Source organism: Natator depressus, chromosome 6 (genome assembly GCF_965152275.1).
Source record: "Natator depressus isolate rNatDep1 chromosome 6, rNatDep2.hap1, whole genome shotgun sequence".
Taxonomy (NCBI): Eukaryota; Metazoa; Chordata; order Testudines; family Cheloniidae; genus Natator; species Natator depressus.
Genome location: NC_134239.1, coordinates 114,826,380 through 114,847,427, shown reverse-complemented (window position 1 = coordinate 114,847,427; position 21,048 = coordinate 114,826,380). Strand labels below are relative to the sequence as shown.

Here is a 21,048-nt window from a genome sequence, read left to right as displayed (position 1 = left end):
ACTAACGTGGCTACCCCTCTGATACGTTTTCAGAATAGTTAGAGGAAAGCATATGCTGGTCCTTAGAACATTCTTGCAACACAGTTGTCACTATACCAAAAGCAATCTGATAGTCCAGGTGTACTAAAAACCAAACAAACCTGTGATATGAATCAGTCTTTTATGGTGGTATTGATGGAAATCTAGATTAATGCCCAGACTTGGACCACAACTAAATCTTAAGTGCTAGAGGTTGGAAGAATGGAATAGCTCAAACAGTCTGCATTGCAGAGATGTTCGTGTTTTCTTCAATTAAACTCTAAGATAGGATTATAAATATTCCTACTGATATCTCCAGAAGTACTATTCGAGTAAAAACGAAAATATGCCGGCCAGAGGCTGTCTAGGCTAGTTATGTGTAATTGATGTACTGGAGTATCCTGGTAACTGCTCCAGAGCAGTTTTTTTTCCCCCAAGGACTTCTGCTTCAGAGGTATGCCATCCGCCCCACTAATGAGAACCCACTGAGTCATCTAATACTGTAGATTAAATATATAGCAAATATTGAACTCTCATATTTTAAAAAAGCATAACCATAACAATTGATGTAATTGAGTTTGGAATGAAAGAACTAACTTAAATATAACCTAGACTTTAGAATGTACTATCAATTGTTACCAAGTTATATCCTATCTGGATCTTCTTCCATGAGGGAAAAACTTCCCCTCTTGAATGAGTAGGGCCTATGTTCCTATCACCTTGGACTGATGAATGCAAAGAGGGTAATATTTGATCAGTACTTGGATGGATTACTGCAAAGAAGATCTTTCCCCCCTCTGAATTAGAAAAGCATTTCTAAATCTTGGTTTTAGGGGTTTACATGGCTATTTCAGGTGCCATTTTTCAGATGAGATGTGAAACAAGGGCCTTTAACCCTTTGGTCCTTTTTCAAGAGATGTTAACGTGGTGTCTTGGCTAAATTCCATCTTAGATAATTGTTCTGCCTACAAAAATTTTCCCCAGTTCAACAGAAAAAAGCATTCTTCTCTTCCTGTTCTAAAACTCCCAGGTAGTATTGATGGTGTCAGTTGATGATTTTATATCTCATGCAAAAAATTTATCAGAGGGGCCAAGTATTTAAATTAACAAATGCTAAACTCCACTTAGAGATGGTCCCTCTAGGTCTGGGTTGAGGCCCATTGGTGGGGCAGTATGGGCCTGATCCAGAGCCCCATGAAGTCTGTTGGAATCTTCCCAATGATTCCAGTGGGCTTTGGATCAAGCCTTGTGTGAGGAAGCTTGCTCTAACGGTGCCAGTGCAGTACCTGTTCTATGGGTAGTAAAAGCTCGGTCTCCAGATCGGTCAGTATAGTACCTTTCCCAAAAATAGTTTTGAATCTGAAATATTCTTAAAAGAAAATGTAAACATCTAAGGCTTCTTTTAATTCATGGTTTTCAGTATTAAACTCTGGATTCTCATGTCATCTTTTTGCCACTGTTTTCGTGCCAAGGTCTGAAGCTTTCTTTGCACTTCTGACCAGTTCTTGTCTGTGTCTGGAGACATTTTATTTCTTCACAAAAGACAATATACCTAATTTTTTTTAAAAGAAACTCCTCTATCCTAGTCTACCGCATTTTGTTGAGCATTTTGAATTTTTTTAATAGATTTTAACGACTGTTCCCCTAATCCGTGTCACAATGGAGGCCGATGTATTGATTTGGTGAATGACTTCTATTGTGAATGTAAAAATGGTTGGAAAGGCAAAACTTGCCATTCACGTAAGTGTTTACTTTGTTCATATTCATCTTTTGTGCACATACTTGTATTCTTTCTCCCATAGAGGGTGGAGGGGAAACTACCAATTTTCTCAAATGGATTTGAGACCGCACCCGTGGAGGAATCAAAGTCTGTATTCATAATCTCCTTCCCAGTCCAAAACGGTGGTGGTGGTGGTGTTTTTTAAAATGTTCAAACAAAAACTCTTGTCAACATGTTAGGCTATTGAATTAACAGTGGAGGAAAGACAGTAGCTGCCATTTGCTTGATTTCATTATAATACCAGAGCAAATGGAACAGTGCACTTTCTTAATGGTATTACATTGAAATATTAAGTTTGTTCTAAAAATTAGAAATCAAACTACACCCAAACAAACTCTGCAATGTCTGTCACAGAAAATGTTAATATCTCGTTTAACTTCCATTCACTCTTGATGTGCTGCTTAGTTCTTGTTTTGTTGTGGCTCCTAGGTGAATATCAGTGTGATGCCAGTACTTGTAGCAATGGAGGAACGTGTTATGATGATGGAAACACTTTTAGATGTTCATGTCCTCCAGAATGGAAGGGGGGCACTTGCAACATTGGTAAGCTTTTAACTTTACTCATTGATGTGTGGTAGAGTCCAAAATGGGTTGAGGCAGAGAGGATTCTAGATAGCTCTCAAATATTTGGTAATTGGGAGAGGCTAGTTCAAGTCCAACCCAGTGGCCAGTGACCATAAGTTTTTAATACCTTTCATTTCATGTAGACCCTGAACAGGAATTTTGTCACGTCTATCCAGTATTCAGTAGAATGTTCATATAATAAAAAAAAAATGCATTACAATTCGCACCATGACTCCTACCTAATAAGACTTCCAAGAAAAGATGGAGTGGGCATGGAGAAGCATGGTAGAAGTTCATTGGGAGCAATGTGGGGAAGCTTGCATTGCTGTGTGGGCTGGGGCTGGGCCTGGGTTTTTGTCTTTCTTGTTAGTTTGTTTTTGGTACCTGTTATGTGAACAAATGGAAGACGTCCATCTCCATTTCTAAAGAACTGTTTTCATGAGTACTAAACCTTCCACTAGAAATGTGAGATGAAAAATTAGATGAAGACAGCACAGTTCTAGTCATTCCACTTGGCTCTGGTTCTATTTCATATATATCATACTCATGTTTAACTAGGTTATAGAATTTTAAATCATAGCTTGGCATTCATATTTACCACACTGTGTCCTGAGATGTTGACACTAGCAAGACTTCTGGATTGGACACTTGTGTGGATAACAGGAATACCCAGAGTTATAGTCATAACAAAAATTTGAAAGGTATATTAAACCTCATGCTTAAGGCAATCTCTAACTAATAGGGATCAGGATCAGACCTAACACAGGAGATATAGTAATCTATATGTACCTACTTCTAGGTTCCCAAACCTTCCCCTGTATTGTCTGGTACTGGCCAGATGGACCTTGAGTCTGATCCAGTATGGCAATTACTATGAACCAAGCGAAATGGGGATCGAAGTTTGAAATCTAGATTTTGATACTGTTTTACATAATTGTTTTGTTTGTTTAAATCAAAGCTAAAAACAGCAGCTGTATTCCTAACCCTTGCATGAATGGGGGAACGTGTGTTGGCAGTGGCGATTCTTTTTCTTGCATCTGTAAAGAAGGATGGGAAGGACGTACATGCACACAGAGTAAGACTTCATTTTTTTTTTCCACTAAGATACTAGGAGTATCTGGTACAAAGCTGTTAATTAAACCAAAGCAGGTTTTTAATGTTCAGGTGCCAACATGTATGAATCATTCAGGGTGGGAGGTAGCTAGAGGGGACAAAGCTTATCTAATGAACTGTGAGAGCTTGTTTGTTTTGCACCTAATTTTTGCCAACATAAATGTTTAATTTCCTATGGAGAAATGATCTTTGAAAGTTTATTCCCAAAATTTTACAAAGATTTTTTTTTTCCTCTGAGTATTTGTCTCTAAAACTAGTAGCAGGTGGAAAAGCAGACTGAACTATATATCCTGTTAAGAATGCTAAAATGGTTGGCTTTTATTTTCCTTTAGTGTAACATTTCACTCTTTTAGTGACGTACCAACAGGATGATTTGTTTAGGTGGGGCAAAGCTTGCGTTTCTGCTGCCTCAAGACATAACATGAAAAAAACATTGCCTCTGAACTACATTTTCACCTTAAATCAACTCTGAAATGATGCCTTTATTAGATTGTTCAAAGTTGACTATATTGGTGGTGTTAACCCTAAAAACTCTGAATTTGTTTATAATTGCAAGGTTTTGTAAAATACAATAAAGTTTAAAAAATAACTGGGTAAATTGCATACATGCATATGAAAGGTCAAAGGAGTAGTGCTCCTTTAAGAAACTGTAGAGGCTGGTTTAATTAGCAATAGCCAATACCATTGTAATTGTCAATATAGTCTTGCTGTCTGTTCCTGAGTTTAGCTGCTATCCCACAGCACTTTAATCTCTGAAGTTGTGATCTATCCAACTGAGACGAGTTCAAAGGTCACTGAATTAAATGGCCAGATACAGTCTTTAGCATTTGTCACTTATATTGTACGTAAAATCTCATTTTAAACCATTTTACTGTTACCTTATGGAGTTTCACCTGAAAACAACCCTTTTTGTAGTTAGTATATTTATACCATATTACAATTTCTTGATTGCAGATGAAAATAAAAAAATTTCTTTTGGTTTACTATACTCTTTTTCCTTTAGGTTTTTAGTTTTTTAGTATAGATTTAGTTTTACAGATTATAATTGGCATGCTACATATTCTAAAATTCATACAGTTCATTTACTCTTCCATTATAGATACCAATGACTGCAACCCCCATCCATGGTAAGTACTACAAACCTTCTGTTCATTCTTTTATTTTCATAGCACTTGAATATATTGTTATATGTTACTCTTAAAAAATATTCATCCTTAACTGAATCAAAATTGTACTCTAAACATAATTAGACCTGGGCTTATAAAGAGAACATTCTAAACATTCTTGCTCAAACTTTTAACAAAATATGCTTTATTTGTGCTCCCTCTTTCGTTTTTGCAAAAAGAAAAGGAGTACTTGTGGCACCTAAGGTGCCACAAGTACTCCTTTTCTTTTTGCGAATACAGACTAACACGGCTGTTACTCTGAAACCTGTCTTTTGTTTTTGCTTTCTGCAACAATGGAGCAATTTAGAGTTCACTGGTGAAAATATTTATAAGAATTAATTTCAAAATCTTGTGTTAGTATTCATGCCAGAAGTACTTTTGAAAGTTTATCCAGTCAAAAAAAAGAATAGCATTTTATGTAGTGAATCACAACTAAGATCAAAATTAAAATATTTGCTATCAAGTTTGAATGAAAAATGTGAAGATACTCCCTGAAAAGAAGAATGTAGCCATCACAAATTTTAGTTCACCCATACTATTCATTGACAATTATTTGCTTAGCTCTTACTATAATATATACAAGAAATTATATCCCATTTAAGATCAAATATTGGCTCTGAATCTTCTAAAATGTCTTAGTGAAATTTGATAAGTAGCGGGATATTCATACACATACTCTCTTCTGACACTGCAAATACAGATTCCTTTGTCCATTGTTTTAACACATTTTGCTACTAACAATGCTACTCCCATAATTTTCTGGTTTTTATGTAAAATCTAAGTTTTTAAAATGCAGACTTCTGGGTTAAGCAAACATCCAGTAGATCTTGCAAGTTTTCATTTTCTGATCCAACCTCTGCATTTTGTACACTTCCAAACAATGTGGGGGGAAAACCTTCAATTTATATTTTACATCTTGTGCACAGCCATTGCATTTTTTCCTGAGCTGTGTTCATATCTTTATAAATGTTCCTAATTATACTTTTTCCCACAGTTCCTATAATATTGTTTTATCAGATAAATTATATTGCTTAATAACTCATCTAACAATATCCCAGATATCCTTTCTCTTAGTGTGAACAGATCATCCCTTTAAACAGAAGCAGAAGGCTTAATTAACAAAGGTTTAATTAGAGACCAACAAAACAATGCATATGGCTTATTAAATAGACTCATATTATGAATTAGCAAGGATTTTTTAATTCCATATTGTTGAACAGTGAGAAAATACCATGAATAGGGACAATAGAAATTTGCATTTGAACAGACTGTTATGTGAAAGAACTAGGGTTTTTGTTTATCTTTAGGCTTGTGAATCTACCCTGAGAGCATTCACTGTAATGATAGGTTTATTATTTTTACAGTTACAATGGAGGCATCTGTGTAGATGGTGTGAATTGGTTTCGATGTGAATGTGCTCCCGGGTTTGCTGGTCCTGACTGCAGAATTAGTAAGTACCTGTATGGCTGAAGGACTGAGAGGTCATGCCATCAAGACCCAAAATCTTTGTTATCTTGACCCTTTGACATTTCATGCATTAAGCTTAGGTCAGCTGTACCCCAAATAATGAAGCAGAAGCTAACTGAATTATTCATAGACACTGATCCTCACCTTGTAAATAATGGGCTCTTTTTGTCTGGGACAGAATCCCTTTATTCATTTGATAAATGCAACTAAAATACTTGGCTTAAATCGTACTCAAAAGATCTGTTGCTGGATTTTATGTAGGTGTTTTGTTTTTTGGCCTTTTCTTTCCTGCCATTAGGTTTGTAGTGAGAGAGAACACTTTGCATATTTTTATGCTTAAACCATAACGAATGCCTTCTTCGCAGTGATAACTCAGTGTTTCTCCCTCTGGATTCTTACTGCTGACATAATGGGTTGGAAATTTCATAGCTAGCTGAAACAAAAAGATCAGGGCAGAGTATAGTCGCATAAGGAGTAACACGTGGAACATGTAGCACCACATTTGCAAGCTTATCTTAAGGACTGTTTAGTGCTATCTTTCAATAACGACCCTGAGAACGGTAAAAACTAACTGCTGCGTTTTGTAAGGTGGGGAAATGGAAGACCGAATGAACGTGAGCCTTACACTGAAACATGAACTTTGTAGTTTTGTTTGAATAAAACCCTGAAATCTTTAATACTGTGTAACTCACACTGATAGTGTGGCTCTTTGTCCCCCTTCGTGGCAAGACCACATATAGACTGCCTCTGTGCCTGTGCACCTGGTCCTTCAGCTCAAACAATAGAGATTCATGCCTTTAGGCCCAGAGTTCCTGGGTGTAATCTCTCCTAGATGACCCAACAGGCGGTGTCAAGTGATGAGTCCGGTGTTATCTCGGCAACTATGTCACCCCACTTATAACGATGCCCTTAATTGGATTTTTCTGCAGATACTGAACCTGGGACATGTGTACCTAAATGCATGAGCAGGTCCATTAGCTCAGAGGCTGAAGCAGACTCTTGTGGCCTAGTTATGGGGTGGGGGATAAAGCTATTAGCATGGTTACAGCTGTATCTGTTACAGGATTCCTGATTTGCACTCTTCCTTATTTACTCTGTAGTAAGCGAGAGAATTGAACCATAAATCAATCATTAGGTTGACAGTGGTGATACTGATAACAGTGAATGCTGATCAAAATATATTTGGTGAAATGATAGACTTAACGAGGATCCTTTTGAAAGGAACAAGGAGTGGTAACCTGCTCTATTTGCTTGGTGTAGGTACTATTGTATTCTCCTCAGACCCCAGCCAACTCTAGGATTTTGCTAAGAATCTAGCACAGAATGGTAAACCACTCCCTTGACCCTCCAGGAGGGCATCAGAGACCAGGAGAACTACATGTACTTCTGCTGTCACTTGTCATTTTCCATTAGCTCTGCTGATAACGGTCATGTTGCTGTTCCATACCACTTTCACTTCCAGTTACAAACCACCACTTTAAAAACCACACTCACTTATATAATGATGGTGAATCTTGGGAAGAAATTTGATTTATAAGTTTAAAATGTTTGATTTGGGAAAGGGAGAAATGCTGCGAAGACGGCTATTGGAAAGGAAAACGCGCAGGGCAAGTCTACGCTGATGCAGCTGCGCTGTTGTAGCGCGAGACGCGCTCTGCTGACGGGAGAGCACTCTCCTATCGGCATGGTTACTCCACCTCGGTGAGAAACATCAGCTGTGTCGGCGGGAGAGCATCTCCCGCCGACATAGCGCCGGTGTGGACAGCACACAACTTCCATCGCTTGGGAAGGGAGGGGGGTTCACACCCCTGACTGATCTAAATTAGATTGACTTAACCGATAGTGTAGACCTGTCCTCAGTATTCATGGTTTTGCAACTTTAAGTATGTGTGTATACTCTGATGTTAAAGAATGTGTTGTGTAAATGACAGCTGTTAATTTCCTTAGTGTTACAAAAAATGCACTTCCCTGTGCATTTACATATGCATTTGATTCCTTGCCCTTTTTTTTAAAGGGGTGGATTTTTATGGCCAAGCGTATGAGTTTCTTTTCAAAAATTCTTGCTCTGATTGCAAGAGAGATTCTTAAAATCTTTTTAAAGTAAGATAATTAGCTTCATTTTGTGTTAAACTATTAATTCGATCTGTTTTCCCCTCCTGTTGACATTAACAGAAGTTACATGGGTGTATGGGGAAGAGACTAGACTCAAACGTTACTTTTCATCATTTGATGGGCCAGATTATACTAACAAAGTCCATTTGTTTTAAACACAGCCAAGCCAATTTACTACTTAGTGCTTGAATTCAGATGCCTACATTAATGGGCATGCATTTTAAGAAGGTTCAAACTGCTGAGACTAAGCAGCTGTTGCATGTAGCACAAAAGTCAAATTATCTCTTGCACAGACCCATAGCAAAACAGTCCTTACAAGTGAGGATGGCAGATCTTGTCCTTTTTGATTGCTTGTAATTAGACATATAATGAAACATGCTGAATCTTTGCCACTGACTATTTTACTTGTTGATTTTGTTTAGACATTGATGAATGCCAGTCCTCGCCTTGTGCATATGGTGCCACTTGCATAGATGAAATAAATGGATACAGGTGCACCTGTCCTCCTGGGAGAGTTGGCCCTAGATGCCAAGAGGGTAACTTTCCTTTTTTTTATAATTTAAAACTATTAGAAAATTAACTCAAGAACCAACTGAGTATTTCATAACCAATAGTTTTTATTGTGTGTGCTATTCGCTCTTGTAGATAAATCAAATTAATTTAGGCCTGAATTAGTTTTCAGTTCAGTGCTTTAAAAGACTAACTGTACTTAACTTTTTTTTTTAAGTGATTGGTTTTGGAAAATCTTGCCGACTTAAAGGAATGTCATTTCCTCATGGCAGCAGATGGGATGAAGAATGCAACAACTGCCACTGTTTGGATGGACATATTGACTGCACCAAGGTAACGATTAGACCTATAAATATTCTTCTGAAACACCCTTTTTAGCTGTATGTCTCTACCTGGATTTCTTCATGTGCAAGTTATTAGTCTTCAGTCCCCTTTCTTCTGTATTCTTTCCCCATGTACATCACCCCTACTATATACTATAATATATGTATCCTATTGGGTAAGGTAATAGCAGTAAAGATGCATGATTCAATTTGAGTGCATCTGCCCACTAATTCGTCTCTACTTTGCTATATCGAACATTCCAAACTTCTGAGCTGCTTTCAAACTATCACTAGAATACAGTGCTTGTGTTCAGGACTGCACAGTTGGACTCATGGTGCTAACACACACTGGCTTTTCAGCTGGAGAGCTTATGAAAAATAGTACCAATGTTGTTCACTGCTTGTGAGTTATGCAGATAATTTCAGATGAGCGCCAATAATATCTGTAATACTACACCACAGTATAGACTCCTACAAAATTTGTAGGAAAAAATACCACGTTTTTTTGTTTTATTTTGTTTGTTTGTTTTTTAAAGATTTCTAACGACTTTGCAGATTGGTCCAGCAGTAAAGCTAGCTGCCTTTATATTCTTTGTCCAGCTACACATGCCTCAAGGGCAAAGAAGTTATAACTACGATTTTCTAGATCATTTTCAGATAGTTATAATGTGAATTTGAGATCTGATCTGTTTTTAAAACATGATGATTACTAGCTTCTTGGTGGCTCATTTTGATAGTCCTAGTGAAGACTAGTGGGTGTAGTGCAAGTGAGGTGATCAAAGGTGCACTATAAATGGAATTTATCACCGTAAATAAACAGCTTGTTTTTGTGGCTTTCATACATAAGGAAGCATATATTTTATTCCATTAATATCCAGAGACACAAGGCAGGTGAGGTAATGTCTTTTACCCAAAGAAGAGCTCTGTGTAAGCTCAAAAGCGTGTCTCTCTTAGTAGAAGTTGGTCCAGTGAAAGATATTACCTCTAACATCCTGGGACTGACATGGCTACAACACTGTCTACATCCTTACTATCCAGTCTAGACTTCTAAGGGCACCATATGTGCTCCTAGGAGAAGAATCTGAAAACATTAGGTTTCACCATTGACAGGTGTATACGGTTAAAATGTAGCTGTACTTGAGGTGATCTATACCACCCAGTAACAGAGTGTGCCTATAGTACTCATTCCTAAGAAGGAGGAATAAAGTGTGTTAGTGAGGTGCTTATTCACCTGAGTGTCTCTTCCCACCCCAAAGTTAAGACTAACTGAGATGTTATCAGGAAGAGGTAACATGCCCCAATGCTGTGGTTCTCAATGAGGGGTCTGGGGGGGCCATGGGTGGGTTTCAGGGTGTCTTCCAAAATAAATCAGAGAGCAGGGCCAACATTAGACACTCTGGGGCCCCCAGGCAGAAAGCCAAATCCTGAGCCCTGCTGTTCAAGGCCAAACCTGAAGCCTGAACCCTTCCTCCCAGGCTGAAGCTGGAGCCTGAGCAACTTTTCTTCGCAGGGCTCTGGGCAATTGCTCTGCTTGTTAACCCCCTAATGCCAGCCCTGGCTTTTAATCTACTGGAAAACAGTTGTTGTGGCATGGGTGGGCCATGGAATTTTTATAGCATGTTGCAGGAGGGGAGGCTTAGAAGGACAAAGGTTGAGAACCCCTGGTCTAGTGGCTAGAACACTCCTCAAGCTCAAGCAGGGGGTTGGACTAGATGACCTCCTGAGGTCTCTTCCAACCCTAATATTCTATGAGCCTGTGATTCTAAGCTTAGGAGGAGACCTGCAAAATATCTGCAGGACTAACTATTATCCTTCAAATTCCTCCTTCGAGCTCTTTGTAGCCATCACAGAAAAGATGTGACACCACAAAGACTGCTGGTGTGCTGGGCAGTAGGCTCAGCACACTGACCAAAAGCGTCTCACTGTTTCCTTCCACTTCCCTCTCTGAATGTTCTGTTTCCATCTGTTTGATTGTAAACTGTCTGGACTCTCTCTCCCTTGTTCTGTGTTTGTACCGTGCTGAGCACAATGGGGTTCTTGTTCTAGGAGCTATAGTAATACAAATAATAATCGCAGCTCTGCCACTAGTGTCCTGGATGACCTTGGGCCTCCCTGCCTAATTTTCCCTAAAATGTGGATAATGATACTTTAAGTGCTTTGTATGAAAAGTCTTGTAAGACTGTGGTGGTGATGGACTGATCATTGTCACACTAGGAAAACGTGGCCAAGCTTTTATCATGAGTACCTAAATCTGAAGCACACTATTAAAGAGCTACAGTAGTTAAAACTACAGCATATGACCTGTAGAAATAACTGTTTGTTTTCAGTAAGAATAAAAGTCGAGTTTGATCATTACCATTTTCTGAGGATTACTCGTAATTACTGTAAATTGTAGCAAATCAATGATGATTAACTGAATTTTTCATCTCCTTTTAATTTCTAGGTGTGGTGTGGGAGTAAACCGTGTTTATTACAAAAACATCAGGATCATGCAAACAATTGGTGTCCCATTGGTCAAGAATGCCAAGAAATAATGTATATCAAATGTTTTCAACCTCCTTGCACCAACTGGGGAGAATGCAGCACATCGGAGCCTCTACCTGTTAATATCAAGTGTCCGCCTAGTTCTGGATATTTAGACAATAATTGTGCCAGAATTACTTTAATTTTTAACAGAGACAAGGTACCCCAGGTGAGAACAAAATTGGTACACTTGCCCAGTAGCATAGAAACACTGGATTCTCGTGTATACCCTGTGTAGGTGCATATAAAACATGCTTTTTATCAATGTCTGTTACTGCCCTCTGTTTACAAAACTTTTTTATCATATGTCTGTAGCTGTACTATGAGAACTTTGCTTCAATATGTTGTCATTCAGCCACAGTGCAAAAATAAAAAAAACCACTGTAATTTAGAGAGCTACATAAGGCTTATTTTAATATTTCTCCTTTAACATATCTACAAAACTGGGTAAGTATTTACCAGTATATGCTGTTCAAACTGGTCTGGTTTGGTCCAGTCCAAATATTGCTAGAGCAGACCAGAGAATCTGTCCCATGCTTGTTTTTGCCAGAATTTATATAACTACGTAAAATAAATTGTTGATAAAGCTGTGTGAACCAGTAGTCTTTTTAAATACAAATTTTAACTTGCACTAAAAGATATGATTTATCTTACTTCTAATAGGGCACTACCATTGAAAACATTTGCTCTGAAATTCGATATTTACCAGCCACTCGGACTGTTTCTAGGGACAGGACGTTGATAGTATTGTGTGATCTATCATACTCCACAGAGAATGCCGTGGAAGTTGCTATTGTAAGTACTAGACTGTTCTCCTGAACTAAACATGAAAATTGTTTGTCTAGTTAGATTGAACCTGGGAAGAATAAATGAAACACACTTACATCCAACACAGATACCAGTATCCATATTAAGTTTGACTATATTTTTGACTAGAATTGTTTATTACCTCATGGATCTGTATTGAAAAATTTTGTTCTCACAGTGGCAGAAAATTGCCATCACCTTACTGTTTATGTGAAGTTGTCTATTTGAAATAAGTTCAATACAATTACTAGTCTACAGTGGCCCAAATCACAAAAACAATCTCCGCAGAGACACTGAGCTGCCCTAGAGGGGAAAAAAGTTATTGGTGGGGCACATCTGCCGAGTAAAGAAGCTTTCATGACTGCTGTACATTTACTGTGGGCAAAGAGAACTTCAGCCTCCAGGATGCTCAGAGGAAACACTGAAAACATTAGTGAAGGGAGATGGGGGAGATCTGTCAGGGATATGAGTCAGCTAAGTGATGGTTGACTCAAATCCTGCTGAACTATTTGGCTCCTTGTAAGGGAGTTTGGGCAGGATCTTCTTTGTAAGTTGCTTTTAGGTAGTAGGACAGTACATCCAGCCGGAAGGTGTGGTATCAGACAGATAGTCTGAGCTAGGCTATCTTTGCTTACCAGCTCCCGTAAAGAGCATGCTGAGCTATGATGCAAGTAGGGGGACCTGCACAGTTTAAATATAATGGATTATGTCACTAGTGCAAGCTAATATCGAGAGAATCTTGAAACCCTTTACACTATGACTAAGTTTGGCTCCGTGGTATAAGCAACATAGAGGTCTGCTGCCTCTACTTGACATATAGCAGGGGACAGTGTCTTTCTGCCATGTGACAGATTTAGAGAATAGTATTGTCCTAATATTTGCATACTACTTCAAACTGAACCAGCCACCCTGTGGAAATAGTAAATTAGGATGTTCTAAACTGCTTTCAGTGTAACTATCAATCTGTATGGCTAATTTAAATTAAGATTAATCATTGATATAGAGAAGTACAGATCTGGAATTATAAAAATGATTTTTGCCATTTTTCCCTCTTAGTCTTTTATCCCACACCAAGATGAGCAAGATAACAGTCTAATACAGAACGCTGCTAATACAATAGTAAATGCAATCACCAAACGGCAAAACAGCACTGTTATGCTGGCAGTTACTGAAGTCAAAGTAGAGACCATAGTTGTTGGGCATTCATCATCCGGTAAGTTGAAGATACATTAGTGTTTTAAGTATACTCAGTGCTCTGATGCTATCTTCCTCTGTCCTGCCAGGAGGGCAGTAGCAGTCAATCATGAAGCTGTTTTGTCACCCTCTCTCTGCTTTTTTGTAGTAGGATCCCAGTTTCCTGCCTCATAACAAATGTGTCATTTAATGGCATACTGAATTGTCTCTTTTTCCCACCCACCCCCCAGCTTGTTCTAGATAACAAAACAGGGAAAAGGACACCAGTGGAACATATAGTATAACTTTCCATGTCTCTATCCCAGGATCAGAAAAGGTCATGGTATGAGCAACCTTGCAGGGTGCTGAGCATCCTCAATGCCTAGTCACTTCCATAGGAGTTAGATACTCATCACTTCCTAACATCTGGCCTGATTATAATCAGTCATTGCTCTCCATATCCATTCGGTTCGTATTGTGGTTCTCTGCCTCTAGGGATATGGCACAGCTGAATAGATCCTTCACTTGACAATACAGCCCTAAGCGTATGTGAGGCCAGAGCAGGTGCAGAACATCTGTACGCTAGGTGTCACACACCAGCAGTCCCTCCCAGCACAAGAGACATACAGGAAGCAGTTGTGGAAAATCCCTAGTGGACTCTTTTTTTTTTTTTTTTTTTTTTTTTTCTCTCTCTCTCTAACCAGGAATCCCAGAATGGGAGCCTTACGGTGACAGGAGATTTACCCAGTCTCTTCCTAACTTCTCCAAGATCTCATCCAAGGCATCCTCCTACCAACAGTCTTGGTCAGTCACATGTATGGCCTCCTTGCTTTCACTGTTGGGGTAGGGAAGGGGATATGTTTCATCCTTCAAGAAATTTGACACATTTTTCCTCACATATTCCCCAAGTCCTCTGAGGCAAAAAAAATCTTCATCTCTTTCTTGGACAGGAATTCTCTAGAGGAGGTAGAATTGGTTCCAGACTCTGAGCCCAGGCTGTCATATCTCCTGCCACCAGGAGAGTCATTCTTGGGGAATGGGATTACTTAGTCTCCCACTTCTCCAGAGGATGAAGTCAGTCTAACTGTAGGAGGCTCATCAAATACTCTCTCCCATCCTTAAAATGGTTGGTGCAGTGTGCTCCTGATTGCTCCATCTCTTCCTAAGAACACACATGGAATCTACAGATTAAATATTGCGGTTCATGGTCTTTGGCTGGCCTACTTTAAAGTTAACTTGGCAACAGTATCCCATTCTTCACTCTCAACTGCCTCTGAAGGCCAATATCTCTGTCCATGGCTATCTGAATCATAAGGTGTATACGGGATAAGGAACATCTTTTTGAGGTAGGAGATTCTGAGCTAAACACTTCATCTACCTCTCATACACTTTGAGATCTAAGCAGACAGACCATCCCATGGTTGGTGATGGGACAGAGTCACCTACCTGAATGGGGACTCCTTCCAAGACCTCTTGTTTTCAGGTGACCATTGGCACAAACCTACTTAAGTGATGACTCCACATTGGTCTGGCGGAGGGAGAAAGTCTGGTTACCATGAGAACGCAAGCTTAATATCCTCTTGGCAGTGAAGTTGGTGGGAATGGCCCTCCTCTCCATAAAGTATTCTGCCTTCAGCCACCATCTAACTGAATTTGACAGCACAGCAGTGGTGACTTAGTTCCTCTGTCACAGAGGGAAAAGAAGTAAAACTCTGTAGAAGTCTGTCGTTCTCCAAATGGATGAAATATAATTTGGGCCCTCTGCATTCCAAGTTGACTCAGCCCTCCGGTCTTAATGGCTAAGCTGCATTTGATGATCTGATGTGCAGGGCAGATTCGCAAACCCTCCTCATTGTCTGCCTCATTCACAATAAACTGAGACTTCTATATAAGAAAATAGCTTGTCCAAAAAAACTTCTGAACAATTTTTTTCTTTCTTGGAAAAGTCAGGACAAATATGCAAATCCATCTCTTTGGCATTTGTTTGAGAAGGAGGCGTGCTCCAGATCTTGGTGTAGCTAGGTACCATGGCCATATAACACTTATCCTGGAGAACGCTCACCCATAGGCTGTTGACTTAATTCTTCCTGATCTTAAGTTTATCTAAGGCAACTGCAGTGTATTCCTGCTACACAGTCTGACTGCACAGTGTTGGCTGGCATAGGATATGACTAGAATCTTTCATGATCATTCCCTAGCAATACCCCAGGTCTCAAAGAAAAGCACAAAGTATCCCATCTTTTGAATTCTCTTGAAACTTCCTCTTCTATATTTGCTTCTAATACTGCTTCCCTTCCTGACTTTGGAGAAGTAAACAGAAAATTATCCTCCACTGGACGTAAAAGTAGCTCGCAAAAATACATTTCCAAAGCAAATGATCTCCCAGAGGTTGATTTAAAAGAACATAATTTGCAGGGAAAATAGCCTGTTCTCTGCCATATTTCTGTATTCATGTAGCTGTGGAAGTACTCAATGGGGCTTGCTGGGAAGGGAGAAGAGAAAGGGAATGAAGAAAAACTGCTACTTTGGTTGACTGTTACCTTGTAGTGTGATATGCAGGGTAGTACGTTTGCACTGACGGAATGCAGTCACAGCAAATGTCAATAACTAACTTGTACTTTTTTCTGCTTGTTAGTTTTACTTCTAAGAGTGCTAGATGTAATATTTTTAAATTTACATGATCAGTGTTCAGGGTATTAAACAAAGTAAGTTTTAAAAAAAAAACCATATGACACATTTGAAAGGAATATAGTTTCCATTAACTCAAGTGAGGGTATACGGAGAGTGCTTTATCTCTATGCAGAGGTATTTGGATAGGTACACTTAGTAGAAAATAGCTGTAGCATCAGTAATACATAAGATCACATAAAGACATGCAATAAAGAGAGAGAAGCCATGAATATATAGTTCATATGTAACTTTACTTCCTGAAAGGTAACTGGAAGAAAGTCAATCCAGATATCAACTAATCAATGTAGTTCTAATGGTGTTTCATACCACTGGTGTATACTCATGTAGCAATGTCCAGTAGAATAGAAATCTCCTCTGATTTTCTGCCATCATATTTCTCAGGAACCGTTTTTTCCAGTCAAAAGGACTAGAGTTTCAAGCAGAAAATTAACTTAATATTTTGTGGCAATTCCATCCTTTCCAAAAGGATTCTGAGAGGATGTACCTGCAGCATATGTATGGATATTTCTTATTGCAGATGCTCAGCGTTGTCTAACTAGTTTCAATAACCAGGCTTTCTGTTTTGGTTTGTCCCCTAGATTATCTGGTTCCAATACTTTGTGTAGTTTTTAGTATTGTGTGGCTGACTTGTATAATCATCTGTGTGTGGTGGACTCGAAAGAGAAGAAAAGAGCGAGAGAGAAATCGCCCACATAGAGAAGAGAGTACCAACAACCAATGGGCACCTTTAAATCCCATAAGAAATCCTATAGACAAACCTTACAGTAACAAAGACATTCATTACGAATGCAAAAATTTTATATCTCCTCAAAAAAGAACTTGTGATGCAGTGGAGGAGTATGTAGAATATGAGGAAGAGGATGAGGAGGAGGAGGAGGAGGAAAGAGAAGTCTTAGAAATGGACAAATTCCTCACAAACAAACTCTCAATGCCTTTGTCAGCAAAGGCATCTGACACGTCAGAGAGCAGTCCGGTAAAGAAATCCCATCATATAAACAAAATGGACAACAGATCTGTAAAAAATGTGAATGCATCAAACTTTGAAGGCGGTAGAGGCTAACCTGTATTCAGAACATAGGCGTACTGTGCCTACACTTAATGGGGAGGGGGAAATTGACATCTCCACTTTGCATCAAGGACTAAAATATTGGAGTCAAATGTTCATAGTTTCTTTATTTTGCGTAAAAAAAAAAAAAAAAATTAAATAAAAAACAATAAAATTTAAAAAAAAGTTTATTTTGTTTCTTTAGCCTTGTATAAATTATTCAATGACTGTCAGATGAAAAAAAAAAGTAATCTTTGATAGTTGCTATTTTTGTAAAGTTTACTTGTAATACACTCGCTGTATGGCAGAGGAGAGAGGTTGTATTTTCAATATATGTGTAAAGTTTATTACAAGAGACTGTACACTGTTTACAGAATGTATTTCTTTTTATTACTTGCTCTAATTTAATGGTGGCTTTAAAACCTCCTGGTTGAGGAAATTGTGTGAACTTAAACTGTTTCTTGACTTCAAATCTCTATTAATGGCAGCTCACTGCACTTGTTACGTTAGTAGCTTCTGTAAGTTTTTTTTCAAATTTGCCTTACACACTTTGTAACAGGAACAAAAATTATAGAGATCTTTCAACTGTGGTTTAAAAGTGGCCTTTTTATTTTTGTTTTAATTACTTTAGAATTGCAGTATTGAAGCATGTGACAAGTGCCTTGAGATTAAACTTTTTCTATAGCAACTGTCAAAGACTGCCATACCGATATAGTTAAATTGCGAGAACTGACATGGTTTATTTTGTAATTGTGAAAATGCTTTTTTTGTAAATATGTATATATTAAATGAATCACTCTGTATATTTGATTTAATAACTTAAAATATTTTGGTCTTTTTTTTACGTCATTCCTTTTAATTTATGTTGCCAAAAGGGAGGTTTTATGGCAGTTTATAAAACTTTTTTGTATTATGTCCAGATAAGAAGATGATGTTAGTTAATACAATCAATGTTAGGAATCTGTTGGTCATTTGTATTTACATTGGAACACAACCATTTTACGTGTAAATAGGTCCAGAAACGTTTGTTTTACCCAAGTTCTTCCCATCTCAAGAACACTAGAGGGTGCATATACTGTACAGTACAACATAGCAAGGCATTTTTCTTTTGTGAATGTTAATTACATGTGGTATTGCATATTTTTTGCATTTAAATACAGGCCTAATGAAGGGAACAATATTTTCCTCATTCTTGTTTCTGTTGTGCTTATTCATCTATTGCTCTAAGAAAACGGTTGGCAAAGTCAGAAGATGGAGTACCTCAAGAGAAATGGTTGTTCGTAATGGAAGGCTTGTGCATTTTGTTTTTGACTTTTTAAAAGCTTTATTATTGCTATAACTGGGCAAACTATACGTTTATTTGAATTACTGGAAAAACATAACCCTGCATACACTTAGTTATCCTACCAGTGAGAAGAGCGGATGTTTATCTAAAAGTATAAACCCTGGCCAATGAACAATGTAAACATGAATGTTTTGAAACCAATTATTTTATACATGAACGCAGGAATTGTTTTGCAGGATCTTCTGTTTAGTACATTTTGTTTGACATGTTCTTAAATAACTTTCAGAAGAAAACTATTTATTAAAGCATTTTATAACAATGTTTGTTGTAACTTTTTTTACTTTGTGCTAAATATTCAAAACTTATTTTGATATCCTGGTTTAGGAGGTAGCTTTAGAAAGGGTACTATCCTTCACATGTTCCCCAGTATAATCCTAAGTATTTAAACCAAAAATACTTTCTGCTACCCTTGTAACTTTTTGTACTGTAAATGCTGCTGTCTTCCATAATCTAATAAAATGATTCCCTCATTGTGTGTAATACATTTTAAACTGTGTTTGCTTTCAAAATGCATTCTATACGCCTATGATTCTGCTGAACAACATCATCCTACTTTGAAGGGCAGAGTAGTGGGTTCAGTTGCTATTTCAAGAAGTCCATTTTACTTTGCTTCTGCAGCAGCACTTTCAAATTTGAGTCAATTGGGAGGTGAGATTAATGAGGAACCGAAGTGCTGCTTTAGCTGTGGCTTGTTCCTATAGCCCTGTGTAACTGGCTTCCTCTGAACATCCGCACACTTAAGGGAAAATGGTAGCAGTATCTTGTGCGATCTGATTGGCTGCCTTGATGCTCCATCAAAATGGAATACTTTCATGTTCAACATGACAGCTAGCTCTAGAAATTGAACCAGGTGGCACTATTGTATCCACCTTTAGCTTCCAGATCAAATTCCAGACTTTGTCCTTCGCCATCTCTATTTCAGGAGCACTAAGAGTGCTTTTAGCTGATACGTTACCTATCAGAACTGAGCACCATATGGAGGGGCTCCAGCCTCAACTGTTGGCTAATGTAAACAGTAGCCTTTCTACTGCTATATTCCCCTGCTTCATCAGTTGAAGATGGGAGACTCTAAAACATTCTACAGCGTGATTTAAGTCCTTGCAGTGAGTGTAAAACTTTTTTAAAGGAAGAAAAAAAGCTACTCTCCTAAACAGACCTCCACCTCTCTGCAGCTGTCCAGTCCTTGTACTCGATGACACCATATTAGTATATGGTCTGCTTTAGGTACAACTGTATCCTTGCCAATTGTAGTAACTTATGTGGCTTAAATATAGTGGGACGTACTTGATTAATGCAAACCTATGATGCTTCTAATATACTACAGTAGAACCTCAGAGTTATGAACTGACCAGTCAACTGCACACCTCATTTGGAACTGGAAGTACACAATCTGGCAGCAGCAAAGACAATAATAATAATAAAAGTACAGTACTGTTAAATGTCAACTACTAAAAAATAAATGGAAAGCCGCATTCTTCTTCTGCATAGTAAAGCTTCAAAGCTGTATTAAATCAATGTTCAGTTGTAAACTTTTGAGAACAGCCATAACGTTTTGTTCAGTTATGAACATTTCAGAGTTACAAACAACCTCCATTCCTGAAGAATTTGTAACTCTGAGGTTCTACTGTAAATAGTTCCTCTACCGACAGACTAATATTTCTGTAGTGAAATATGGAAGTCAGTGCTGTGGTGTTGCCCTAGCACCTGATCTGGGGTTAGGGAGAACTGGGGCACTGGACACTATATAGCCTGAAAGTTCATCTTTCAATCTTCATCCAGTTAATACTTACATTTTCACTGAAGAACTAATATTGCTTGACTTAAACTAAAGCTGTTTCTGAAATACTTCAGGAATTATCTGCTGTTACTTTAGGCTGATAAGCCTGATTCCTGCAGGGGAGTACATGAACCATACAACAAATTTGGTTCCACAAAAAACATCCAAAGCTATAGTGAAGAGACATCACTCCCCTTATGACTTCCTAAAGCCAATCTTGGTTTTTCCAGGATTTCCTATTTGCTAGAAGATATCCCCACTCCACATCAGTAGGGGATCAGCACTAGCTGCTTATGACTGTCAGAGAAGAAAATATCTTTTCAAGATGCAGAAACTCAGCCTGTTGCCTTTGGGAACTCCTACCGATGTTTGTGGCTACCTGCTGCAGAGGGCAGGGGAAAGACTTTGGTATTAGAAGTTAGTGCTGATATTGATGGGATGTTCCTACTGGCTGTTTTGGATGACTGATGTCCAAACACGAACAATTGCAAAGACTTTTACAGCTGCAGCAGAATGAGAAATTACAGGTTGTATTTTTATATGGCTTTTGCTATCCACCAAAGAGCTTGGAGTTGGGTCTTAACAAATGGTATTTGTAAAGCTAATTTTGCTTATTTAAATAATTGATGTCACA

General features: G+C 38.3%; 1 protein-coding gene across 1 annotated transcript in view; it reads left to right on the top strand.

Moving 5' to 3' along the window:
- The window catches only part of JAG2 (jagged canonical Notch ligand 2), a 95,037-nt gene extending 75,987 nt beyond the window's left edge, over positions 1-19,050 (top strand). The window contains 11 exon segments of the mRNA XM_074956355.1: positions 1,645-1,758; positions 2,228-2,341; positions 3,321-3,437; positions 4,575-4,602; positions 6,006-6,091; positions 8,643-8,756; positions 8,948-9,063; positions 11,497-11,745; positions 12,240-12,371; positions 13,440-13,596; positions 16,826-19,050. Coding sequence (XP_074812456.1) covers positions 1,645-1,758; positions 2,228-2,341; positions 3,321-3,437; positions 4,575-4,602; positions 6,006-6,091; positions 8,643-8,756; positions 8,948-9,063; positions 11,497-11,745; positions 12,240-12,371; positions 13,440-13,596; positions 16,826-17,307 — 1,709 coding nt within the window. The 3' untranslated portion in view covers positions 17,308-19,050.
- The last annotated feature ends 1,998 nt before the right edge of the window (positions 19,051-21,048 follow it).